Here is a 25,794-nt window from a genome sequence, read left to right on the forward strand (position 1 = left end):
AAGTAAAATTTTTGTAAATAAAAATAAAATCATTTTCACTTGTTATGACTTTCAAGAATAAAACATTTGAAGCTGTGTTTTGTTTTGTTTTTTGTTTCTTTAATATTTTGTGCATTTTCTCTTTGATGAAATCAAACTTAAACCTTCTTGGGAATAGATAGGTTGGAAGTGATCATGAAAACAAAAGTTTTACATAAAGGACAGATCATTGTGAGCTATTTAGCTTTTGAACTTAAATACTAAGGCCTGCTTGTACCAGAAAAGACATAATATATAAATCTGTTCTATGCCTCTTCTTATCTTAACTAAAGATATTAGGCAATAGTAGAGATTTTTTTTCCAGCTGCAATGGCTTTGCTCCTAAAGAGATAAACAACATTCAGCTTTTCTCTGTTTTGTAGTGGGTTACATAAAGTACAAAAGGAAATATTAAATGTCTGAAATCTGTAGGTTGGAAGGCTTTTTCTGAGATTGAATTATTGCCTTTAAAGACATAATGAAACTCTTTCTATCGATATTTTAAAAATATTTTACTTCAATTCATCCTTGAACAGAACAAGTAATACAACACACCTGCTTGTACTCGCCATGCCAACAGGCGGGCCTGCATGTGTGCAAGAACTCAGATCAGCAGACAACTTGTAATTCTTTTTGATAGGGGTCATAGAGCTAAAATTGTGAACATTTTTAAAAAACTTAACAGCTGACATGTTAATCTTTGCTAACTTACTAAAAAATAGTTCTGGGACAATCTTAAGCTGTGAAAGATTATAAACATAACCTTTCAAAGACCAATGAACACTTTTGGCTGATATTTCTATGGATTTCTTTTAAAGAGGATCCTATTAATAAGAACAAAAAAAAAAGTAAAAAAGAATTAGTATCAATACAGTACTTTAATGTTTATAAAATATTTTAGCTATAGACTTTGACAACACTGAATATTATTTCAAATAAACCTCAGAAAAACCCATAGAGAGGGACAACAGGTACTATTAGCCCAGTGTTAAAGATAGGGGAACTGGAGCTCAGCGTAGATAAACATCTTGTCTATGGTCACACAGCTAGAAATGTCAAAAGTGGACTTTAAAGCCTGTCCTTATTGACTGCAGGTCTAGTACACAATTCACTGTAGTTCATTAGACTTTTTTCCTTAATCACTGTGAATTACAGTTAATGAAAATATCTATGGTATAGACATGCTGAGAATCAAATCATATGAGTGATTTATATTCCCAAGCCAACACATTATTCTACTCTCCAACAACATCTGTAGTTTTTGATTTTTTTTTTTTTTTATGCTGGCATTTGTCAATCCACTTAGAGACTTAATTCACAGACTTTAAATACAATCAAGCAGGTATCTGTGTCAACAAAGCAGTCAAAAATGACTTTCTTTCCTAAAACTTTTGCACTTGAATAGTTTATATCTGGCAAAACTAATCATTATAGCTACCTACTTCTGTTTTAATTCTAATTATGACAATGATCTTCTTGAAAGCTACAAGGGATCTCTTAACTGCTATATCTGATAATTTTGTCCCAGTTTTTCTATATTTTTGTCCACTCCTTTCTTCTAAATACTCTTTCTTTCCTTTGTTCTCCAGAACACTATTGTTTCTTGGTTCTCCTTCTAATTAGTTGACATCACTCCCTTTCAAAACCATTTTCTACCCTCTTGTTGGGGTATGTCTCAAACTTCTTTTCTGGGTCCTTTATTTCTTCATGTGTTCCTCTGGAAATCCCATCACTATCATGAGTGCAGTGATCATCTTCCTGAAGATTACTCCCAAATTCCTATATCCATCCATAATATCTCTGCTGAACAACAGTTCAAACATCATGGGGACCCATCACTAACTTTTGTTGCACAGATACAGATTCATCTGGATGTTCTGCCAAGATATCAAATTCAACTTCTTCAAACTCAGCCAAATATACAACAGGAATGAACTTAACTTTTTCCTTCTCCTTACATTCAATCACTTGCCAAGACTTACTGATTCTCTCTTCGCAATATTTCTCTTATCCATACATTTCTCTCCACTTTGACTAATAGGTTGCTACCTTTATTGAGGTCCTCATCACTTCCCTTCTGGAATTTTCTAAAAGTTTCTTAATTGATTTCCCAGCATCCAGTTTCTATCCTCTCCAACTTATATTCCACACAGCTGCCACAACAATCTATCTTCTAAAGGCATAGACCTATTGCACTGAGACAGGATTTTTGATTGAGAATTTGTGGAAAGACAAGATAAACAAACTGATTCTTTCTAATTTTCAAGTATTATGTTACTTATTGCCTGAACATAGATAGCTGAATTGTCAACTACTGATCAGTCAAAAAATGACTACTTGAAATAGGGCTATTAAAACCTCTGAATTTGTTCTACTTACCTATATAATTCTTCAGTTACATACTCAAGGGGTACTGTGAATAAAAGCGACCACTGTCTTTAAAAGTCTCTTTGAAAACTTGGTCCAAATTGATGCAAGAGATTCCCCTACAGATAAATTTAGTGTGTCTTTATCAAAACTTCTCTGCTAGAAATATGATCTTATCACTATTCAGAAAAATAATGTTTTTGCTATGATATTATACTTCTCACTTCCCTGGTATTCTCAAAATTCAAAGCTAGACCTGCCAAAAAAACTTGAGCTAAACCTGCCAAGGGCAAAACATACCCAGACATCTTCAGTAGCTTGTTATTTCCCAGAGGATAATAATAATAATAAACCTCCTTTACATTTAGGGCTCTTCACAATTTGTCTTACTGTTACTTTTTCAGCCTTTGTTTATATTACAAATTTTTACATTCCGGCCAAACTGGAACAAACTTGTCCCAAATCTGCCATTTCCCCAAACTCACAAGTGATACATTTGTTTTGTTTTTTTTTTCCCCCCTCTTTACTCAATTTATCTTGTACTATACAAAAGAAAGAGTTGTTCTCTCCCTGCCCCCTCCCCAAAACCAAATCATAAAAAAGGGGACAGATAAGGCGGCATTAAACTAATTGTAAAAATGCATCCCTTACAAGTAGTACACCTTTATTAGGTACAAATGAAACCTCTGTGAAATGCAAATGAATCCCTTCAGCAAATCAGAAAGTAAGGTCACAGGATAAAGAATGATCTCACATGACATTGGGTGACCTTTAAAAGTAAACTCAATGAAATGAGGAGATGAACTCTAAGAGGAAGAATAGAAAATACTTGAATTTATAGAAAAGTAACTTATAGAAATCTTGTGAACCTAGAAAAACAAATCAAGCAAAAGCAAACTCCACAAAGAATTGGACCAATTGGGACACTGAGTACATCTAGACAAAAACTATTTTGCTTAAAGACTTTTGGACAAAAGACCCTCAAGACAGTAATCCTATCTATACACTTCATCATTTTCATGGGATCTGAAATCTTTCCATCTGGTTGGAGGAGAAGTCTATTTACCTTTCTTTGTTTTTCTTTATAAACAGTATAAACCATCCACATTTTCTCATCATTATTAAGAACGCAGTTGGAAGAAGGTAACTGAGGGGCAAATGTTCCCAGAGAAAAGATAAGAGATATATCTAAAAGTTGAGATAGTTTGTAAAATACTGTCTCTGAACTGGGGCTCCGGTTAACATAAAAAAGAAAGACAATGAAAGTGTTTATTCTGGAAAACCTATCTGAGCAGAGTCAATAGTAGTCAGTAGGGGCAATTAGGACAGGCTGAAAAAACTTGATCAATACCCCCACCTCATCACTGCTACACTTAAATGTGTACATGTTATATTTCCCATCTAGTAAAATGTAAGTTCCTTAAAGGCAAAAACTTTCATTTTTTCTTTTTTAATCCAATACAGATAGTATATCCATAATGTGTAGCATAATGTCTTGTACAAATAGTTGCTTACATTTATTGAGATTTGCTTTTTTAGTATCTTAATATTTCAAGATGGATATGATTAATGGGACAAAGATGATAAATCTCCACTCGTATTTAATATAACATAAACAAATCACAAGAGCAAAATTTAGAAATAGAAAAGGACCTTAAGAGATCATCGAATCTAATAACTTCAAAAATGAGAAAATTAAGATCCATGGAACTTAAATGGTTTGCTTGGATCCTACAGCTACTAATAGCTTGAATTCAAACAGAGCTCCTCTAAATTCCTATCTGTCCCCTCACATTCTGCATTTTTCTATAATAGACAAGGTCGGAAAACAAATAAGGCTTTAAAATAAATCTAAGACCTTCTGGCTTAAATTACCTGGACTCCCATCTTTTTGATTAAGTGGTTCTTAATAGAACAAACATTTTTAGAAGCAAACTAGTATACTAAAGCTCATTAGGCTGAGTGTTTTTACACAATACTTCTGTAATCTAAAGCCAGTGCTATGTAGCCTTCTAGAATTTTTAAATTCAGTCCAACAATCATTTATTAAGTAATTGCTGTATATATAGCATTTTATTAGACAATGGGAGAGACAAATGATTTAGATGACATAGGGTCTCTGCCATTATGACAGAGTTCTATAGGGGGCTATTCCATTTATACAAAAACTTTTTTTCTTTTAAACTAGAATCATGACTTCATCAGTATGGGAAGATTTGAGTGAGGAACTTTCTCTACAAGAACAACAGATTAGCATCTGTTCTGCAACTTAAGAGTTTTAGAAATTTGTCTTACAACAAATAACTCATACCTCAGGAATCCATGATTTCATAATAACCACCGATACAGATTACAACCCCTACAACATTTAGCAATTTAGTTTTCATAATTTGCTATGGCTATAAAAGTAATCTACCATCTGGTGACCAGTCTTCTGATGATGAACTTCTCTGTACTTGTCTAGGCAGGACTTTCCAGTAATAGACATATATAATCCATCATTACACTTATAAGGTTTTGTAGTAATGTAGAATTTTCCAGACCTTTCATTCCATTGGATAGCAAAAGAAGAAAATGCTTCATAGAAGGCAGGATTGATCAGGAGTGTGGAAAGATGCCTAAAGTTCAAAGAGATGAAGGCTAAAAAGGGCATTAATTAATAAGGAGGTAACTGGCATAATTTAAGACAGGAATTTCAGTTGTAGGGGAAGAAACTAGATTTGATGGGGCTGAGGAAGTTATACACTGTTTTTTTTCTTCTTCACATTTGACAATGAAGAAGAAGAGATAGAATGGTAACTAAATAGGATAGAAGAAACTTTTCTTTATATCCCCATATCTAGTATATGGAAGATGCTTAATAAATACTAGCCCACTGACTAATTGACTGGAATATTTGTAAACAAATGGGAAAGATTTAGTAGAAAAGTTAAGAATGAAGGTGTAGGAGAGGCAGGTGGGAAGTAGGATATGTTGAGAGTTAGATTTATGTACTGAAACAGTTGGCAAAGGATAGATCAAGGGTATACATCAAAGGAATTCAAGAAACAGATAACTTTTCCTAAGGCAAAAAGAAAAGAAGAAAAAATGTGTGGAGATATGAGAAATTTTGGAGGATGAATTCATGACAATTCCTTTTAGATGGTCTCATTCATTTTAATTAAATAAGAGGTTATTATCTGGCCTAAACATAAAAGATGGGCTTATGGGCACAAGTTTGTGAAGAAATAAAAGCTTTTGAATTTTTAGGAATGAGAAATGAAGTTTTGAAGAATAAACAATTACTCAAAATAAACTTAGCAATAAAAACATTTACTAAAGTATTTAGGATTTTATTAATTATTTTCCTATTTATGTCCTAAACTTATATATATATATATTAAAAATTAAAATCTTTTAGTAATATTTCTGTAGCAAAGTCACATTTGATACGACCAGCTATTTTCATTCATTTGCAGACAGACAAGCCCTGATTCCAATCAGCTCCTTCCCAAGCCCTTCTCTGTCTTCACTATCAACTAAGAAAATATTAAGTAATAATAATAGAGCATAAGATTACAGAATCATAAGTTTAAAATTTGAAGGGTCCTTATAGACCATTTCCTCCTTTTATTAATCAGGTAAATGAGGCACAGAGAAATTAAATCACTTGTCAGCGTTACACATTTACTAAGTATATATTAAATATTTTCTGTAAAATGGGATAATACTTGTCCTGCCCTGTCCAACTTACCTCACAAGGCTTTTAAGAAACTCAAATTGAAAATTGTGAAGCAATATATAAATATAAGTTGTTATTATTACACAAAGTACACATGCAATCAGTTTGAAGTGAATTGTACTGAAAAGTCAAAGCTTTTTTTCTGACAATGATGGTATTTAAAAAAAAAAAAAAAAGCACTGATGGGCAGATAGGTGATTCAGGGGATAGAGTGTCAGACTTGGAGACAGGAAGACCTAAATTCAAATATAGCCTTATACTTGTCTCTCCTCAGCCTTCATTCTCATCTTTTCTACTAAATCTTTCCCATTTGCTAACAGATATGACATAGTCAGTCAGTTAGCTAACATTTATTAAGCATTTTTTTTTTTTTTATGTGCTAGATACTATACTAAGAACTAAGGATACAAAGAAAGTTTTTCTTTTTTCTATCTGTATGGCCTTGGGTAAGTCACTTACTCCAATTCCTTCATCCCCCTTAAAAAAAAGCATTGACTATGAGACTAGAAGCTATGTGTGAATTGTTTTTTACAGTCATCAAATCACAACTTTTCTAAGTTTCAGTTTCCTCATAGGCATAGAAATACTTGTATTTCTTATATGTAATGTATCTATAAGATAACATCTATATACCTTAGAAAATTCAAATTATCTAAGTGTGTAAATCCCTTTGTAAACTTAAAACACTATATAATAGCTAGCAAGTATAGTGCAATATATGAGCCAACTCCAACTTGGATTTAAGTTTGGTCTTTATCTTCCTCTTGGCATTGATTTAAGTTTAAATAGAAATTCTTGATTTCATGTGATTACAGTTGTTTCTTCATGTGAAAATAAATTACGAAGGAGAGACTTTGATCTGAATGGAATTGTCCAAGTTGTAGCAGGAATAGGAAGAAAAGAATGAAAATATAAGCACTACAGCTTATTGTTTTGTGCTGTTAGCACAATGGCATGGAGCACTTTTAATAAGTGCTTATTGATTGACTGCTTGAGTTGTGTGTACTAAATAAAAACAAATGTTTACAAAGTCAGTTTTAGTGAAAAATGGCATACCCAAAGGGGGAAAAAACACTTTATTTTTAGGTTGATTTTCATAGCATGAGAGAAGACAACTAAAGTGAATAAAGCCAAAAGACACAAAGGGAAAGGCAGGCCAACAGGGCCTCTGTGGTTTATGACTGCCACTGTCACAACAGACTTTGAGATATATGTATGTAATACTGAAAGTATTCATATTTGTAAACAGGAAATAGGGTATTCCAAATTCATTCATTATAACTTGTTTATAGTTTTGTTGTCAAGGATTATCATTTGTTAACTCAATTACCAACAACACTGAAATTATGTAAAAATATCGGGTGAGTCAAAAGATTGAGGGAAGAAAAAAGTGCTTTGAATCATTCACACATACTTGGGAAATTTAAGCATGTTAGCTTGCTGGAATGACTACAGAAATTAAATTCATCCCCGTTCCTTCCCATAGCAAATAATTATAATAAAAAATTAAAACAAAAACAAAACTCTAATGATTTTGCTGAGCTACTCATTATTCTTTTACATCTCACCAAACTTTCTATTAGGCCATGATTTATTTAATCAGTTTTGTCCAAGTACTATACAAGGGAATCCTTATCTAATTTCAAAAGGAAAGGATTCTTTTGAAAAAAAAAAAAAATCATCCGAACATGATACAGAATGGTGAGATAGGGAAGGATATAAAGCTCAGCTATTATATTCAGAATTCTAGGAGTGGGATTAATTTTCTCCTAAAAGGGTTAGAAGTTTGAGTAGCATTTATTCTTTAAAACAAAAAACCACATGTACTTCACTCAATCAATTCTTCCATATTAAGAGGGCAATTAATCTATAGAAAAAGACTTATAGAAGGCCATATTCATTCTCTCTCTCTCTCTCTCTCTCTCTCTCTCTCTCTCTCTCTGACTCTTATCTCTCTCTCTCTCTCTCTCTCTCTCCTCTTTCCCTCCCTGTCTGAATCTCTGTTTCTGTGTGTGTGTGTCTCTCTCTTTTCCTCCTTTTCTCCATATTTTTTTAAATTGAAGTGGGACGTGTCCTTTGCCAGAGAGCAGCTAGATGGCACAGAGAATGGAGTATTAGCCCTGGAGTCAGGAGGACCTAAATTCAAATCTTACTTCAGACATTTATGAGTTGTATGATCCTGGATAAGTCACTTAAACTTGTTTGCCTCAGTTTTTTCATTTGGGAATGAGCTGGAGAAGGAAATGGCAAACCCCTCTAGTATCTTTGTCAAGAAAACCCCAAAAGGCATAACAGAGTTCCATATGACTAATCAACTAAACAACAACTGAGTCAAAACTGGATGTATAAGGGTTGTGAAGCCTTCAAAGTGGGATTCTATTATTGAAGCATCTCTGCATCTCAAAAGGAACTTGACAAAATTGTACCTCCATATAAGTATTCACTATATGTCTTCAATCTTCTCCTAACATTCTATACCAAATTAATATCAATTCTCCTATCCTATCTAGCTTTGACTGCTTGTAATTCTGTTTTCTCTTTTTGTCCTAGTTTAACTTAAGCCTTTTTGTATATTCTCTTAATTTCATTGCAAGCTCTAATCCCCATCTTATTTTTACAAGGGCTTTATAAGCTTCAAATTTGAATGTCAAAATCAGACATTGACAAAATAATAGGAAACTTTTTCTTCTAATCCTTCCCTCAACTCAATATTGATCATGTAATTCCCAAAGAAGCAACATTCAGGAAAGGAATAGCCAGTCCTCATAACAATAAATGAGAGAGTCTTGACACAACTAGTTTTCCCTGAGGAAGTGTTAGGAAAAGAATACAGCCACTAAGAATTTTATCTAGCCAGACAGAGAAGTGCTATTACACACTCCTCATGTCTCCAAAAAAGTTTATTGATTTATAGCCCTTCAAAAGTCATGTAAAGACATTTTCTCTGACTTTCAACCCACCATTCAAATAAGTCAGATAATTGAATTAGGGCAGGCATAGTAGGTAGTGGAATAGTCTAACTATAACAATTTTTGACTATCTTGTAGCCCTGAAATTATTTATTATAGACACTCATACAATAATTGGAGGGAGAAAGGAAGAAAGGAAGGAAGGAAGGAAAGGAGGAAAGAAAGAAGAAAGGAAAGAAGGAAGGGAGGGTGGGAGGGAGGAAAGAAGATCCCATTATGTGATTAGGATTCGTTATTAGCATGATTAGTACTGAGAATAGTTACAACACAGATTACAGGGATGATTCAATGCAGAGGGGATTTCCATTATGGAAAATGAAGTCTATTGCTTTTGCATTTCTTCTGGCAACTGATAATGCTTTTGATAAGATGAGTATTATTTATAACATGTGGGAAGTGAAGGCAAACATTAAGTCAATAGACAATTAATAGAAACTGGTTTCAGGCTGCCTTAAAACTCACGTCTTCCATGAAGTTTTTCAGTGAGAGTCCTCTACTGGAGGCTTCTCCCTAAAGGCAAACAGGAAGAGAAGTTGAAAGAAAAGTCAGGATGCTGATCTGAAAATGAAGAGAACAAATTGGGAGGGTGTGTGTGTGGAGGATCAGGGAATAATTCCATTTCTTCAAAACTTCCTCACTTCCTCAGCTGGTACACATCTGTGTTATGATAGCAGTAAGGTAATTTAGTATTCTTTCTTACTCTGAAATAAATATTAACTCCTTCCATGTTCATTGGACATCATTTTGGGGAAGAGTAGTTCTCATATTCTAATTTACACCTATGAGGGAGTACCTACCCTTTAAGATTTTAATAAAAGATTTTTCAGACTAATTTTATAAACATAAGGATCAGATTTTGTAAATAAAATGCTATTAATCTAATGATTAGATCAGTTACCTTGTCACATAATATCTAAACTTAAAACATTTTGAACAAATAAAATATGATATAAGACCATTTTTTCATAAATTTAAATGCAGTAGATATTTCTAAAAGTTAACATATGAGATCTCTTTTAAAAGTCACATTACCATTTCTCTATATATATCTTTGTCTTAATTTCAATGTTATGTTTTAAATAATAAAAATAATAAAACTTCTGAATTATGCATGTTTAGATAGTAAAACCTTATAGAGACAAAAAGTTAATATTTTTTTACTGTGACCATTAGTTTAAAATATCATGCAATAGAATATCTGCTAATTAACTATTCCCAATAACAGGTCTTAATGGGGAAGCTACATGACCCTGAGGATAGAGTACTGGGTTTGAAATCAGGAGGATTCATCTTGCTGAATTTACAAGTGGCCTCAGACACTTAACTAGCTGTGTGACTGTAGGTAAGTCACCTAACACTGTTCACCAACATTCCCTATCTGTAAAATGAGCTGGAGAGGGAAATGGCAAATCACTATTGTATCTTTGCCAAGAAAATTCCAAAATGGGATCAAAAAAAGTCAGACACAACTGAAAAATTATTGCAGAAATATTTCAAAATAATAATAATTTATGTTTAAATCATCTTTGGCTAATTTTTTCAATTATCTTTACTTTTTATTTTTTTATTTTTATGGTATGGCCTGTGATTTCATTGACATAAGTATCTTCCAGTGCAGAAAGTAATTCTCTTAGCACATCTTGGGCACTAGCTCTAATGTTTTCTAGTGTTTAAAGAGTTGCTTGGAAAAGTAAGGTTAAGTAAGTCAATCAGTGAGTTACTATTAGTCAACTAACATTTATTAGTGACTGTTCTAGTCCACTGACAGTGGACATCTGAGAAAAGGTGCTTAGTGTTTTGCATGTGTGATTTAAATTGATGCTTATAATCCAAGGGACATAGATTATGAGCCCCATTTGATAAATGAGGAAATTGAGTACCAGAAAAAATAAATAATTTTGTTATAAAATTAGAAAATTAGAAAAAATGGCTCTAAAAATACATTTACCTTTAATTAAATCTTGTGTGTATTTGTATGTGTGTGAAAGAGAGAAATTATGTATATGAGAGAAAAAGGATATTGCATTATAATTTAATAAGAGAGAGTAGAAGTTCCTCAAAATTCAAGTAACAATTAAAGGATCCTTTAAAAAAAAATTAGAATCTGTGAACTAACCACTAATGAAGTAGTACCATCTTTCCAAGTTTTATGGTCTCTATTAGCTTGGGGAGAGGGGAAGAATTTATTATAGTTGTCATGTTTCTGAGCATTTCCTGCTTACAAGATAATTTTTAATAAGGTGTCAAAAAGGACAATGTATCTGCATTAATTTCAACTAAAACATAGATTGTTCAGAAAACTCAGACCCTAAAAATTTCTAATGGTGTGTAATTTTTTTAAACTACAAAACAAGAGGCACCTTTCCCCCCAAAAAAGAAAAATAAAACTTACTTCAGATAAACTGCTTCTCAGAATTGTACTTGTTAGCTTGTCTCCACTTATTGGAACAACTAGCCCAGAAGGAGTGCCTAGAGCTCTCCCAATTTGGCTCTTAGATGGGACAGACTTGCTTCTTTGAATATTAATAATCCTTTCATTCTTTCCTTGGTTGCTAGGGGTAAGAGGTCGGGACAACAAGCTGTTTGGAGTTACAGGTCTGCTTCCTGGAACTATCAGTGTCTGAGGCCTGTTTGTCTGAGCTATGAGAAGATGGGGCCTACTATTTGAGATACTGGAGACCCGTACTCGGCTGTCAACTAGAGGGGGTGATTTGTTTCCCTGGAGTTTGAGTTGAATGATTTTCCCTGTTTGGCTGGGTTCTGGAGGTCTTATGCTAAAGCTTGGTGATGACTGAAGATTTCCTTGAAGGTCAGATGCAACTGAAATATTATGCAAACTGCTTGGACTTTTTGCAAGTCTTCCTTCTTCCCATAATGCAAGGTCCTTTTCAATATCTATACGAGAAAAAAAAAAAAAAAGAAAAAGTATCATCTTTTTAAAAAGCTACGCAGATTATCATACATAAATTTGTTGAAATAAGCGGCAAAGATGAATACACAGCATAAAATAAAATTTTCATAAGTGATGAAATATGGAGGAAATAAAGGTTTCATAGAAAAGAATGAAAACTTTGGAGAAGAGCCAAATAGACAAAGAAAACCATCAGAAGTCAAGATTTTAGATCCAAAAGAATGTGGTTATTATATGTGAGCTAAAGCTATTTCTGTAACAGTTTTGTTTTTTTATCTCTTAAATGGGGATAGCAACATGTTTTTATTGTTCATGCTGAGTATTTAGAAAGAAACTGATTTTCAAAATATAAAATCCTAAAATTAAATCCCAAATTCAAATTATTAGTTTAATTTTTTTGAAACAAAGAAGTGGAACAAAGCAATATTTTGTTTATTTCATGGACATGAATAAATATATACATATATAGAGAGAGATAGAGAGATAGATAGATAGATGCAAATGCCCTTTGAAAAGAAATATAGTTAAGAAATTATGGCCTAGTAGTTAAGAAATATGTCTTTCTTTTTTGTTAGATTTAAAACATTTTAAAAAGTACTCAAAATGTGATTTTACGTATTCCTAATTAAATCTTCAAAATAGTCATAAATTTGTATTTTATTAATTAAATTTAAATGTGTAAACTTTCTCAGAAGAAGAAGATAGTGGTAAATCTAAATATATAGAAGGCAATGTATAATGATCATGAATATATAAGAAAACTTCACATAGAACCCCACTTATATGTAAATACCTAAACATCCAACCATTTTAAAAATGCTTCATTTTACAATGTTCTAAGCAAACAGGAAAAATACTCCTATTTCAGCTATTCAGACAACTGCCCTGCAATGGATTTAGATAACCAATGTAGTGTGATAAAATAGCTCTAGCTCTGGCATCAGTGGATTTACGTTACATTTTGTATAAGTCACTTTATCTCCCTAGCCTCAATTTCCTCATCTGTAAAATAAGTGGGCTGAAACACAGTCACTGGGGCTTCTTATATAGCTAAATTTAGATCTATGATCCCACAACAATGAACAAATCACTTTTTGACCCTCAATTTTCTCATCTGTAAAAATGGGAATTATACCTAAAATACTAAATTTGAGAGGAAGTGAGTGTTATACAGGAAGGAGCATTGAATTTGGAATCTGAGCTCTGTCAAATACTATCACTGTGACCATGGGGAAGTCACTTGATCTCAATGATCTCTAGTTTCCTTATCTAGAAAATAAAGGACTTAGTGATTTATGAGATGACTTCCATCAATAAATATAAGAATCTACATTCATTTGTGTTAGAGAGCTAACTTTGCAATCTGTCAGATCTAAATTGAAGTCTTGCCTTCATCCCACTTTAGGTTTGTGCTTATTGACAAGTCACTGTACTTATCAGTACTTAAGGCAAGTAAGATAAAAGTTATATATGATTTAACCATTTTTAGAAAAGATTTCCATTGTGTATATAACTGAACACCATTTAAATCAGAGGAACAATGAAAACCACAATCTGCCATGTTTGTTTGTTTGTGTTCCACTTTATTTTAAAGATTCATTTTCAAAATATGAAGTAATAATAATGATAATAGGCATATATATGTTTATATATGCTTTAACATTTGTAAAACTTTATGGACATCATAATTATAGGTATTTTAATCCTCATAAGAAATATTTGAAAAAATATTTCAGATGTTTTTATATCCATTTTACTCATGATGCTAAAGTTCAGTATCCCTCCCCACCCCAGGAAATTAGGGTTAAGTGACTTGTCCAGGGTCACACAGCTAGGAAGTGTTAAGTGTTTGAGAGTAGATTTGAACTCAGGTCCTTCTGACTTCACAGATGGTACTCTATCCACTGTGCCACCTAGCTGCCCCAAAGTTCAGTATCTTGAGAAGGATATAGGAAGCATTAGAAGCAAGGTTAGAACCTAAGATGTTTTAGATATATACACATATACACATATGTATAAACATATATATATATGTATGTATGTATATATATTATATATATATACCTATACATAGATGCTATTAGTTATTTTTATTGAGTTCTTGACACTTAGTCTCAATGTTTTGAATGTGCTCAGATTTGGGAAACAATGCTATTAGATTTATTAATAAAGCAGACAATCTCAATAATATTCACAGTCATTTTTTATATCAAGTCATAGGTTTCAGTAGTTTGGCTCTGGGGTCCAGAGGAAACACTTAAAATTGGGGTAAATCATATTAGTAATATTCAGCTTAAAAGACCTACTCAGAAGAACAGATTCCAAATGGCTAGTTATATCTCCAAGGATGTCATCTCTAACCTTTCATTGATCCAAATCTTTTGCTGCTTCAAAAAGGATAATTATTGGGTATATATCTAGAAAGGCAGTTAGAGATATATCGTAATGTTGTGATTTAATCTTAAACTAATTTAATTGAAACACTGACCTCATAAAATCAGTGGACAATTTTGATTTTATCTTTTGAGATAATTATGCCTTTATATTCACTTCCATTAAGCTTTTAAAAAAATCAATATCCATCACTTTGGAATTTGTAAAATACCTGTCTACAGTCTCTAAGGTTAGTGAATAAAAATTTGAACTTCATAATTTAAACCAAACATACAATGTATTCTTTTAAAATTAAATTAACCTGTGTCTTTGCAAAATGACTCTAGGACCAGGGGTCACTGACTTTCTGAACTATGACTCAGAAGAGAGTACACAGGAAAGCTGATAAGCAATGCCCATATGTAATAAGAGTTTAATGTTATATCATATTCTCAGAGCATGTTTCCTTAATTTTAAAAAAGTGATTGATTTTACAGATAAGTAATATTTCTAGTCATTTCATTTCTCTACATATAAGGAAACAGATTTCTACTCCAAATGCATGGACACAAATAGATTTCTTAGTTGTTTCTCCTAACATATGTCTCTGATTTTCTTTTGAACAACAATTCTGCCTTTTTATTTTGAAGGCCTACTTTCTAATTAAAGATACCCTTGTATAATTAGACATACTAAATAGTTATGATATTATTTAACCTATGCCTAAGAATTTTTTGTCTATGTCTACTAAATGGAAGTAAAATATAGGCAACAAAGTAGTGTATATATGTGTGTGTATGTATGTGTGTGTGTGTGTGTGTGTGTATGTATGTTATGCATTCTATTTAAACACCAAAAAGAATTATTATCTCATATAATATTTACAGTTTGTCTTTACAGACAAATTTCTTATTTTTTAAAGTAATTGCAAAATGAGAGAAAATTCAACTGCAAGTTAATATTTATGCAAAAATAACTAAATTGAGAGAATTAATATTCTGAGTTAACTGGCTTTTCAAATGTTTGAAAAAGTATGCAATACACAATATGCATTAGGAAAAAGGCAAATTTCAGAGGAAGGAATTATGTGTAGGTTTCATTAGCATTTAAAAAAATAGGAATATCACCCTCCCACCCCCCACCCCACCACAGATAAATCAGAAATTGGGAGGGAAAATCTTATCATCAAAAGACTGAGTACCAGAAAGAATTTAAGTGAACTTATACTATTACAATAGTAAACTTTGGAAAATGATCTTAGGGTTTGTAGGACAATGTTGTAAAGGTGGCTTTATTTCCTATAGACACATTTGTTAACTATCATTATTCTTACATGTGCTTCTGCCCCTGAAAGCATGATTTATATTTTATGATTGACTTTGAAACAAATATATAATAAATACTAGATAAAAACTGTTAGACAGACATGAAAATTTCAGAAATAAGAAAAAATAATTACTTGTTTTTAATGCAATTTTTTACAAATACTTTTATCCATACTAAAAAAATTTATTCATTTAAATTTTATTATAAAAAAGGCTGTTATTGTAATCTAACTTAGAATCTTTTCCAACATGCAAAATAGAGTTTATATATATATACATATATATATAGTTAGTATTAATAAATTTGTGTCTTATTCATGCATATAATGTTAATTTTAAAAATAGGTATTTACAAGTCTCTTGGCATTGTGTTAAAGTATTACAGACAAGAAGTACTTGAGACTTAGAATGTACCCTTCCCACCAAAAAAACAACCTAAAACTGAAATTAAGTATAAGCGCAAATCTATTCATGTTTTGAGAATATAGTTCAATCATTCAATCCAGATGTTTCTGAACATATACATTGTCTATCTGACATATCAAAACTAGACAAGCAAATAATAAATCTAGAAGAAGAATATAAAAAGTCTAGTAGTTTATTTCTGGACTTTTATTTGTTCTCTCTTTATTCCATGTCATTTTTATTAGTGGATGGAATAGAAATGGATACTTTAAATGAGAACCTTAAGAAATAACTTCAGGATAAGTGAAAGATTGTCTGGTGATGAGCTGGAAGATCTACCAGGCCCCAAAATCAAAAGAAATGAGAAAGAAGTCTGTGATGGGCTAAGATATGAAGAGTTATAGGTGGAAAGAGAAGGATATTGAAAATAATGACGAGTCATTAACTCTAAAGTTATTGGGTCATCAGCACAAAGAATAGAAAAGGAGAAAGTTGTAGATATGAATATAAATAAAGAAAGACAGTTTCTTTGCAAGTTTTGAATCAATAGGAAGGTAAGGAGACAGGAAAAGGACCAAAGGAAAAGGGAACAATTTTAGGAAGTAGAGATGAAAGTTTTATTTACATACATAAAATTAGAAAGGCTGTATATTAAAAAGAGATCAAAGAAAAATCAACAAAGGGAAAAACAGTATATAATCAACAAAAGGAAAACCCTCTGGAAACAGAGGGGAAAAAAGGAGAAATCAAAAATCATACCAAAACTATGAGTTGGGTAATAGAAAGGAAAGTGTAGATGAACAAAACCAGAAACAACAAAAAAATAGATCTAAGTCTGAATTAAAGAGGAAAAGTGAGGAAGTCATCTCCCATTAATATGAAAGGATTGAGGGGGAGGTAATTAAATATAAAGTGATATCTTCAGTTGCACAAATAAAATACAAATGAAGGTTGGGAGAGTGGGGGGAGAGGGAGGAAAGAAGGGAGAGAGAGAGAGAGAGAGAGAGAGAGAGAGAGAGAGAGACAGAGAGAGAAATTAAAAACAAGTATTCAATAAGACACATTATTTATTTTACAATGTCATGCTGGGAAAAATGTGGTAAAATTTAAAAGTGAAATGAAAATCAATGTGGACAAGGAGCCTGTGTGGAGAAACCTCCTTTTAGCAAAGTATCACTAAATTTGTTTTCTCTTAAGTACATGGTATGCCAATCACAAATGCCCTTGAATTTAGTTCTTCAGTTGTACTGACAGCTTCACTAATTCTGAGGTCACCCTAAAGGATAGATATTGTACCATAATAACAGATTGAAACAAAAGAAAACACTTGTTGCAATTACAGTGGGAATTAGCCCAAGGGACTGTGGTTCTTTAGAGATCAAAATTGTAAATACAAATTCTTGCTTGTAAGCGAATTTTTAAAAGACCAGAGAGAATTAAAGTATTTATTTCCCCACATACAACAGGCAGAGTGTGTGTATACAGATTATATATATATAAACCTGGGTTCAAATCCAGCTTCAGACACTTATTATCTGTGTGACTCTGAGAAACTATTAATCTCTGTTTGTCCTAATCTACTGGAGAAATAAATGACATGCCCCTCCAGCATCTCAGCCGAAAAAACAAAACAAAAAAACTGATGGACAGTTTTGACATGTCATAGTCCATGGGGTTGTGAAGAGTCAAATACAATTGAACAATAGTGACATGTAGGTATGTAAATGTATATATGTATGTATTTCAATTTAACATTGGAGACATAGCTGTGTAGTTCTCTGAAGGTACCCAAAATATTTTTCTACTTGCTCTACCAAGGTCTAAAAAAAGAGTGTTCTTTCTTCCATTTTGTGAAGGACTCAGCTTCTATTAAGTATATATCTGTTTTCAGTTCTTAAAAAATAAACTAGTGAACCTTGAGGAACAAAGTTTTTTAGGGGGCTGACATCTTGAAAAGGACCAAACCGCATCATATTAAGTAAGAATAAATATTCCATTCTCCTGAAGGTCTGCCCATTTTTAGAACCACACTCAAAGCAAACCTCTTTTGAGATCTTGACATGACTGAACATTAGACTTTATTACCCTTTTTCTGCATGTGTTTGCATTTTGAGAAAACAGTCAGGACCAAGAAGCAGGAGAGGCCAAAAAATATTTCCATCCAGGCCTGGGAAACTAAATACCAACATTTTCAGCAGAAAAATTAATTCTTGTGTTGCACACTTCTGAGGTTCAGAAGATTGAGATAAACATTTGAAACTTTCGATTTTTCTTCTATACTAAATGAAAGATCCAAACCTTTTTTTTTTTTTTTTTCACACTGCATCATTGCACACTCACTGGATTATCTCCCAAATTTAACTTTGATTCATTTCAATTTGTTGTCATTTAGCTCAGTGTAGCTCTTGGCTTCTTGGCTCTTCATGTAACTAGAAAGGCAATCTTATTATTTTCAAAGTTATAAGGCTTCTAAAAAGTACAGGACCTCCCATATGCAAAATTCCATTTGAAGTCCATATAAGGCTTGTGCCAGGTTAATTGAAGCCTCTGTCATCCATGGCTTAGTATCATGCTGATGGTGTGTTCTTTCTCATTAGGCTTGCCGAGTATGAGTCTGACTCTTCCTTTTTCTTTCAAAACAGGATTTGACTAGCCATCATCAGAGACTGACTTGTTTTTTTTCTCAGCTCCTATTAGCAGATCCAGTATCACATGGCTAGTATCGAGATTAGATTTAACCTGTTTCTCTAAACCTGTAACCTAAACTGGCATATATTAAAATATGGGTAATACTAAAGCTATATATATAGAGAGATAGATATAGATAGAAAGATGTATATATATATATTTATACACACATACACACACACACATACATAAATACACTTCTTCATGGACTGATAGACAGCTAGGTGATGGTATAGTGGATCTTGGAGTCCAAAAGAGATCCTTCAAAGTTCAAATCTGATCTCAAGCACTAATTAGTTGCATGACCCTAAGCAAGTACTTCACACTTTTTACCTCAATTCTTCAAATGTATAATGAGAAGGAATTGTAAAAGCACTCTAATACTGTTTTCAAGAAAACCCTAAATGGGATCAGGAAGAATCAGATACAAATGAATGACACTTTCTATTCTTCCTCCTATATGGGGTACTTAGATAGTGTGAATAAGGCACCAAACCTAGAGTCAGGAAAATTCATTTTCTCAGTTTAAATCTGACCTCATAATCTTACTAGCTGTGTGATCCTGGAAAAGTAATTTAACTGGCAGGTCCTGGAATCATATCTACTGACAAAAGAACTAGATCAAAAATATCATATCCACCAAAATATCATATCCACCAAATTATCTATAATTTTGAATAAGAAAAAAACAGAGCTTCAACAAACTTGGAGATTTTCAGGACTTTTTATCAACCAAACCTGAATTTAACAGAAAATTTAACATATAAAAGCCAATATCAAAGATAAATTTTAAGGAATTCAACATGGACAAACTTTAAACATGGATAAATTGTTTATTTTTTTAACATGGAAATGTAAACTATATGTTTAAGATTCAGATCAAGAATAGGGTAGCTCGAAAGACTGAGAGACTTAAAATAAAAATAGTAATCATTTTATACAAATGAGGCAAAGGGGAAGAATAGACACAGAGGTGTTAGAGGGGAAAGGAGGGCTGGTAGTTCTGAAAACCTACTCACTTTGGGAAATGAATTCAATAGGCAACACTACATAGATACCATGAAGGAAGATACAATACCTTCCAAAATCTATAAAGAAATAAGAGAGGAGGGATGGGTGAATGAGGAAGCAAAGGGCAAGGCATGATCCATGGGTGGAGGAAGATTAAGTTATAGTAAAGCAAGTTATGGAGAAGAATTTAATTAAAAAGTCAGCAGGGATAGGAAAGATTGTGTGTGTGTGTGTGTGTGTGTGTGTGTGTGTGTGTGAGAGAGAGAGAGAGAGAGAGAAAGAGAGAGAGAGAGAGAGAAAGAAAGAGAGAGAGAAAGAGAGAGTATGTGTGTGTATGTATGTATGCATATATCTACATAAATATATCTTTTTTTTAACTGTAGCTTGGTTGGGGATAGTAGGGAGTGTAAAAGGGAACAAATAACAAAGCAAATAAGGAGAACCAAAGGACAATTTACAAGGAAGTAAAAGAAAGATGGACACTTATGAATATAACTTCTTTATGTATATATATATGTATATACATAAATTAAATGTTTGGTTTTACAAAACCATTGGTTATAAAAAGTATATATATATACTTTCTTGATCTGGTAATTTATTGCTATATATTTTGAATTCTCCCTGATGTTCTGCTGGACACATGACAATGTTCTCTTTTGTTTTGCTTTATTTTGTTTTGTATTCCTTTTCTAATTTTTCTCTTTTTTTCAAATAAAATAAATTTTTAAAAAAGAAAGAAAAGTAATTCAATCATTTGCCTCAGTTTTCTTATCTGTAAATAACAAACCAGTTATCTTCTCCAAGAAAACTCCAAATGGGATCACAAAGAGTCAACTATGACTGCGGTGATTGAACAACAATAAACAACAACATGAACTGATATGGCTGGAGTATTATGTTCTATCCTGAGTTGCACATTTTTTTTTCCTATAACCATTGACAGGATCAGCTTGATATTAACTAGAAAAAGATAAGAAGATAAGTCTATGCCATAATCAGATCATTCGAAAAACTGGGAAAGGTTTAGTGTAGAGGAGAATGAATTAGAGAGATATTGGCTGTCTTCAAGTAATTGAAGGGCTGTCATGGGAAAAGATTTGATTCATTGAATTTGGCCTTATGAGACAATCATTAAATATAGTGGAAAGAAGTTGCTGCAAGGCATATGGAAAAGAAAAATTCTTATACTAAGACCTATCCCAAGTGCAATTGACAACTCTAGGAGGTAGAAAACTTCGCTCAGAGATAAGGTTTCAAGTAGAGACTGGGAGAAGTAGAGAGGAAGGTAGAGAAGAAAGTGACTTCTACTGCTGAAGCTTGGCAGAAGTTAACATCAACAGAGTAGCTTGAGAAGTCACTGAGATCCCTTTTTTCAATTTGGACAAAAATTTACTAAGGACCTATTGGGTGAAATGGGCAATTAGGTGGCCCAGTGTATATTTCTGGGCCTGGAGATGAGTCATCTTTTTGAGTTCAAATCTGGTCTCAGACACATAACTAACTAAATGTGACTGTGAGCAAATCACTTTACCCTGTTTGCCTCAGTTTCCTCATCCTTAAAATGAGTTGGAGGAAAAAAAAATGGAAAACCACTCCCAGTATCTTTCACCAAGAAAACCCCAATGAGGTCATGAAGAGTTGGACACGACTAAACAATAACAAGAAAATGTTATTACAAAACTAACATTACAAAACTGCAACATTTCATTCTCAGTAGCTATTGCTCCATTTACTTGCTTTTTTCTCCCTATAAAATATTTATGAGAATAATATATACATTTACTGAGAGTATCCTAGAAAAAAATAAAAGGAGACAAATTGAGCTGGGTGGAAGATTTGTACCTTCATGGTCATCCAAGTAACTGAAAGATGTAGAGAATATAAGATCTTGAGGATCTGTTTGGGGACTTTTAAAAAAGGCTTTTAACTCAGAAGAATAAAAAGAATTCTCAAAAGCCCAAGAAAGTGCTCCTAATATATGAATAACATACATGATTTCTAGGCAGATGGAATCACCAACCATTGCAATTTCTCCACCAAGTGAAGCATAAAACAAAATGTATATTTAAAAAAGGAGAGAGCTACTGTTATGGATGAACTCTTCAGTAAGTCCAAATGGAAGACAATTATAGCAGTTTTTGTGCCTAATGATTATATCAAGTCTAAAAATACCAGAGGGATTCATCAGTTCTTTTTTTTTTTTTTAAATTAGATTTTAGTGTTTTGTTTTCCCCAGTTACATACAACACCAATTAACATTCATTTAAAAACTTTTGAGTTACAAATTCTCTCCCTTCATCCCTCCCAACCCCTGTCTTTGAGAAGGTAAACAATTACTTGTTATACATTGCTATACATGTGCAATCATGCAAAGAAAATTCATAATAATCAAGTTGTGAAAGAAAACACAGACCAAACAAATCAAAAACATAAACAAAGAAAAAAACAAGAAAAATAAAGTTTTAAAAAAAGTATTCTTCACCTTGTATTCAGACACCTTTTTCTGAGGATGAATACTATTTCTCATCTTTAAGTTCTTCAGAGTTGTCTTGCTTCATTGTATTATGAGTATTATGAGAGCTGATCATCTTATAAGTCCTCAGTTTCTTAAGACATTACGTCATAGGAAAAACCAAATCGATGAAGAATCACTGTCTTCTAGCCTATGGCATTAATTCAATGGACTAAGCCCAACATTACATATAGCTTAGACAACAAGTCCTTATCAAAACGAACTGGGATGTAAACTGAATTAAAGTTGGGGTTCTAAATTTGGGATTCACAAAATTTTTAAGTGTTTTGATAACTGCATTTATCAAATTATTAATGAATTATTTATGTAATCTGGGCAGCTAGGTGGCAAAGTGGAAAGAGTGCTAGGACTCCTGCCAGAGTCAGGAAAGCTGAATTCAAACATGACTCAGACACTTAATAGCTGTGTGTCACTGGGTAAGTCATAATCTCCATCTTTCTCAGTTCACTCAATTATAAAATTGGGAAGATAACAGCTTCTACCCTGCAAGGCTGTTGTGAGGCTTAAATGAGATAATATTTGTAAAGCACTTAATATAGTACCTAACACACAAGAGGCACTTAACAAATGCTTATACTTTTCACTCTGTTCTCTCCTGGTCTACTAGATATTTTAATGTAATTCTACAAATCAATACATATAATTAATAATTAACATTTAATTAATAACATTGTGATACTATGTATCATATTAATATTTTATTTATTTAAAAACATTCTGAGAGAGGGTCAATAGGCTTCACTAAGCTGCCAAAATGTCCATGAAGATGAATCCCTGAAATAGGGAGATGTGTAGTCTGGATTGAATTTAGAAAACTGTACAGTATTTTCACAGATTCCAAGTTTGTCTCTACCATACAAATACTTGTAAACCAACTTTTTCACACAAGGTTTTCTCCAGTGATACTATATTGCTAAAAATCATGAAATATCACAGTTTCCAAAGAATCACAATTGAGGCTGACCCAAGGAACAATGGAAGGATGCACTATGGATAGCAGGAGATTGAAGCATACCATTGATAATTTGTAAACAAGAAGTATCAATAACTCCAGTTCTGTAAGGAATCCTGCATTTCTGCTAGAATGAACATTTAAATAATAGTGAAGATCAACTAGAGTCAATATAAAATATGTGGAATATACCATGGCTATCCCATTTCATGTCTTTTTTTTTTTTTTTTAAGTCTAATCTTCTCTCACTTTGCTCTAAATCATTTACTGTCATTTGACAGGTTACTTGGTTATAAAAACAAACAAGTCAAGTTATTCAAAGATGCTTTTCTAAAATTCCATTCAGACATGTAAAGCCTTATAATTTCAATCCTGACCACGTTTTCCCTGATTTTTCCATTAAAACTCAAAGAAAGGTACTATTCATTTCCCCCCATCAATTTCCCAAATATTCAATAAACCCATACATACCAGCAAGATGCTTCTCCATGCTCTGCAGTTCCTTTGCAGCTAAAGAATCTTTCAAGATTTTTAAACTTGGGGAATTCCCACTTCTGGTAGTCAGGGTAGTCAGGTCCCAGACTGGGGTGCACTGAAATAATGGGGAGAAACTCAAATAGATATGAAGATACAATACACTTGTAATTTTCCAGTGTTTACATCTTTAACAGCAAAAAGAATAAAGTCTCTGTAATTGTAACCATTAAAACATGAATAATAATTCTAATAACTTATTTTAAAGGCTTTTTAAAGCTTGGGAACACTTTCTTCTCAATAACCATAACCAATAAGCAGCATCCCTATTTTACAGTTGAGGAAACTGAGGCACATAGACTCTAAGTGAATTACACAGTGGCAAAACCAGTCTTGAAGTTCAGGTCTCAAGTCCAAGTCCAAAAGCTATTTCCAATATAGCATATGGTTACAGGAATGCTTACATATTGCTCATGCTCTTTCACTAAATAATCTCCAGATTCCTTTTCCCTTTATCCAGCCTCATGAGCTTCCTTTCACTACTAACTATTTATATACTACTTTTTTACTGAGACCTCCAAACTGTCCCAGTCAATATCTATGGTTGCCAAAAGGCTGATATTGCTACAAGGTAGATCATTACAACCACAAGATTCAGTCTCTAGATTCACCAATGGAATGAAGTAGCCTTTATCAATCAGAGAACTTGATCCTCATATTTTCCCATCCATCCAAATATAAATCTACTTCAGGACACTTCCCAAAATACAGGCATTCAAAAACTGCTTATATACTTGCTCTACTCAACTCTACAAAAACTGATTCACCATCCCTTTTCTTGCTCTTTCTTTCATCTTTCTGAATTTGGGAGGGGAGGATAGGGAGAGATATGTGCTTTTGTCGTTTTTGTCTGTCTCATCTGTCATTCTCTCTGTTTTTTCTAACTCTCTTTGTGTCTCTTTGTCCTTATCTATCTGCCTGTCTCTGTGCCTGTTTCTCTTCCCCCTTCCCATTGTCTCTCTCTTTCTGCCTTTATATCTCTCTTTGTTTCTGTATGTCTCTCTCTCTTTCTCTCTCTGTCTGTCTCTGAATCTTTCTCTCTGTCGCTCTCTTTCTCCCTCTCTTCTTTTCTCTCTCTCTTTCTCCCCCTCCTCTTCTCTCTCTTTCTCCTTCCCTCTCCTTCCCCGTTATCTTTTTTTTGCCTCTCTCTCTAACTAATCCACCTTTCCACTTCACTGATTTGGTGATTAAAAATCATGCTCTATTATATATCTTTGATCATTATACCAAATTATGATTGCCAACACCTAGAGACAAAATTTTTATAGCCTAGAGAGTAAATAATAGTTATTGGCAGCTATACCCCACCTTTTGGCATTTTTGCATAGCTGTTTGCTTTTGTGAGTCTAAGAATATTGCCAAAAATTGGTTTTAAATTAGATGACCATTTTTTACTAAAACTCTTATTTTCCTAAGGTGAATTTATAAAACTTGATTTCATTTTGTTTTACAATACTGAAAAATACTGCCCCACCCCCACCCCAGAAGTCTCAGCAAATATCATTGGAATGGCATGATAGGAGTGTTTTTTATTTTATTTTATTTTAATGATTAGTACAAAGAAAGACTTCAGGGTCACAGATATGTCTATGATGATGGTAATAAATAAAATGTTATAATGGTAATAATGGCAATAACGAGCATTTATATAGTGTCTATCATGTGAGGCCTGTGGTTTATAAATGTAACATTTTATCATCCCAACAATCTAGGAAGTAAATGCTGTTATTATCTCCATTTTACAGTTGAGGAAACTAAGGCAAGTAGAGATTCATTGACTTGCCCTGTGCCACTTAATGCCTACCAGTTTTTTCTGCAATGGCTTCATATTTTTAATTCTTTGATTCATTTGGAAATGAAGTAGAAAAATAGATATCTCACTTGTAAGCAATCTGTTATATAAAACATGATTATTTTGGGTTAATAGAAAGGGACAATCTAATTAAAGCCTAATTAAAGCCCAATAGAAGCCTTATAGTAACTA

At 32.8% G+C, this 25,794-nt stretch overlaps 1 protein-coding gene across 3 annotated transcripts in view; it reads right to left on the reverse strand.

Annotated features, from left to right (window-relative positions):
- Positions 1-25,794, reverse strand: part of C1H8orf34 (chromosome 1 C8orf34 homolog) — a 435,849-nt gene that overhangs the window by 31,223 nt on the left and 378,832 nt on the right. For all 3 annotated transcript variants that reach the window (XM_051970072.1, XM_051970073.1, XM_051970071.1), the window contains exons 11-13: positions 23,748-23,868; positions 11,468-11,970; positions 9,538-9,585 (exon numbers count right to left, since the gene is read on the reverse strand). In XM_051970072.1, the coding sequence (XP_051826032.1) occupies positions 9,538-9,585; positions 11,468-11,970; positions 23,748-23,868 (672 nt within the window). The remainder of the gene's footprint in view (positions 1-9,537; positions 9,586-11,467; positions 11,971-23,747; positions 23,869-25,794) is intronic.

Source organism: Antechinus flavipes, chromosome 1 (genome assembly GCF_016432865.1).
Source record: "Antechinus flavipes isolate AdamAnt ecotype Samford, QLD, Australia chromosome 1, AdamAnt_v2, whole genome shotgun sequence".
Classification (NCBI taxonomy): domain Eukaryota; kingdom Metazoa; phylum Chordata; class Mammalia; order Dasyuromorphia; family Dasyuridae; genus Antechinus; species Antechinus flavipes.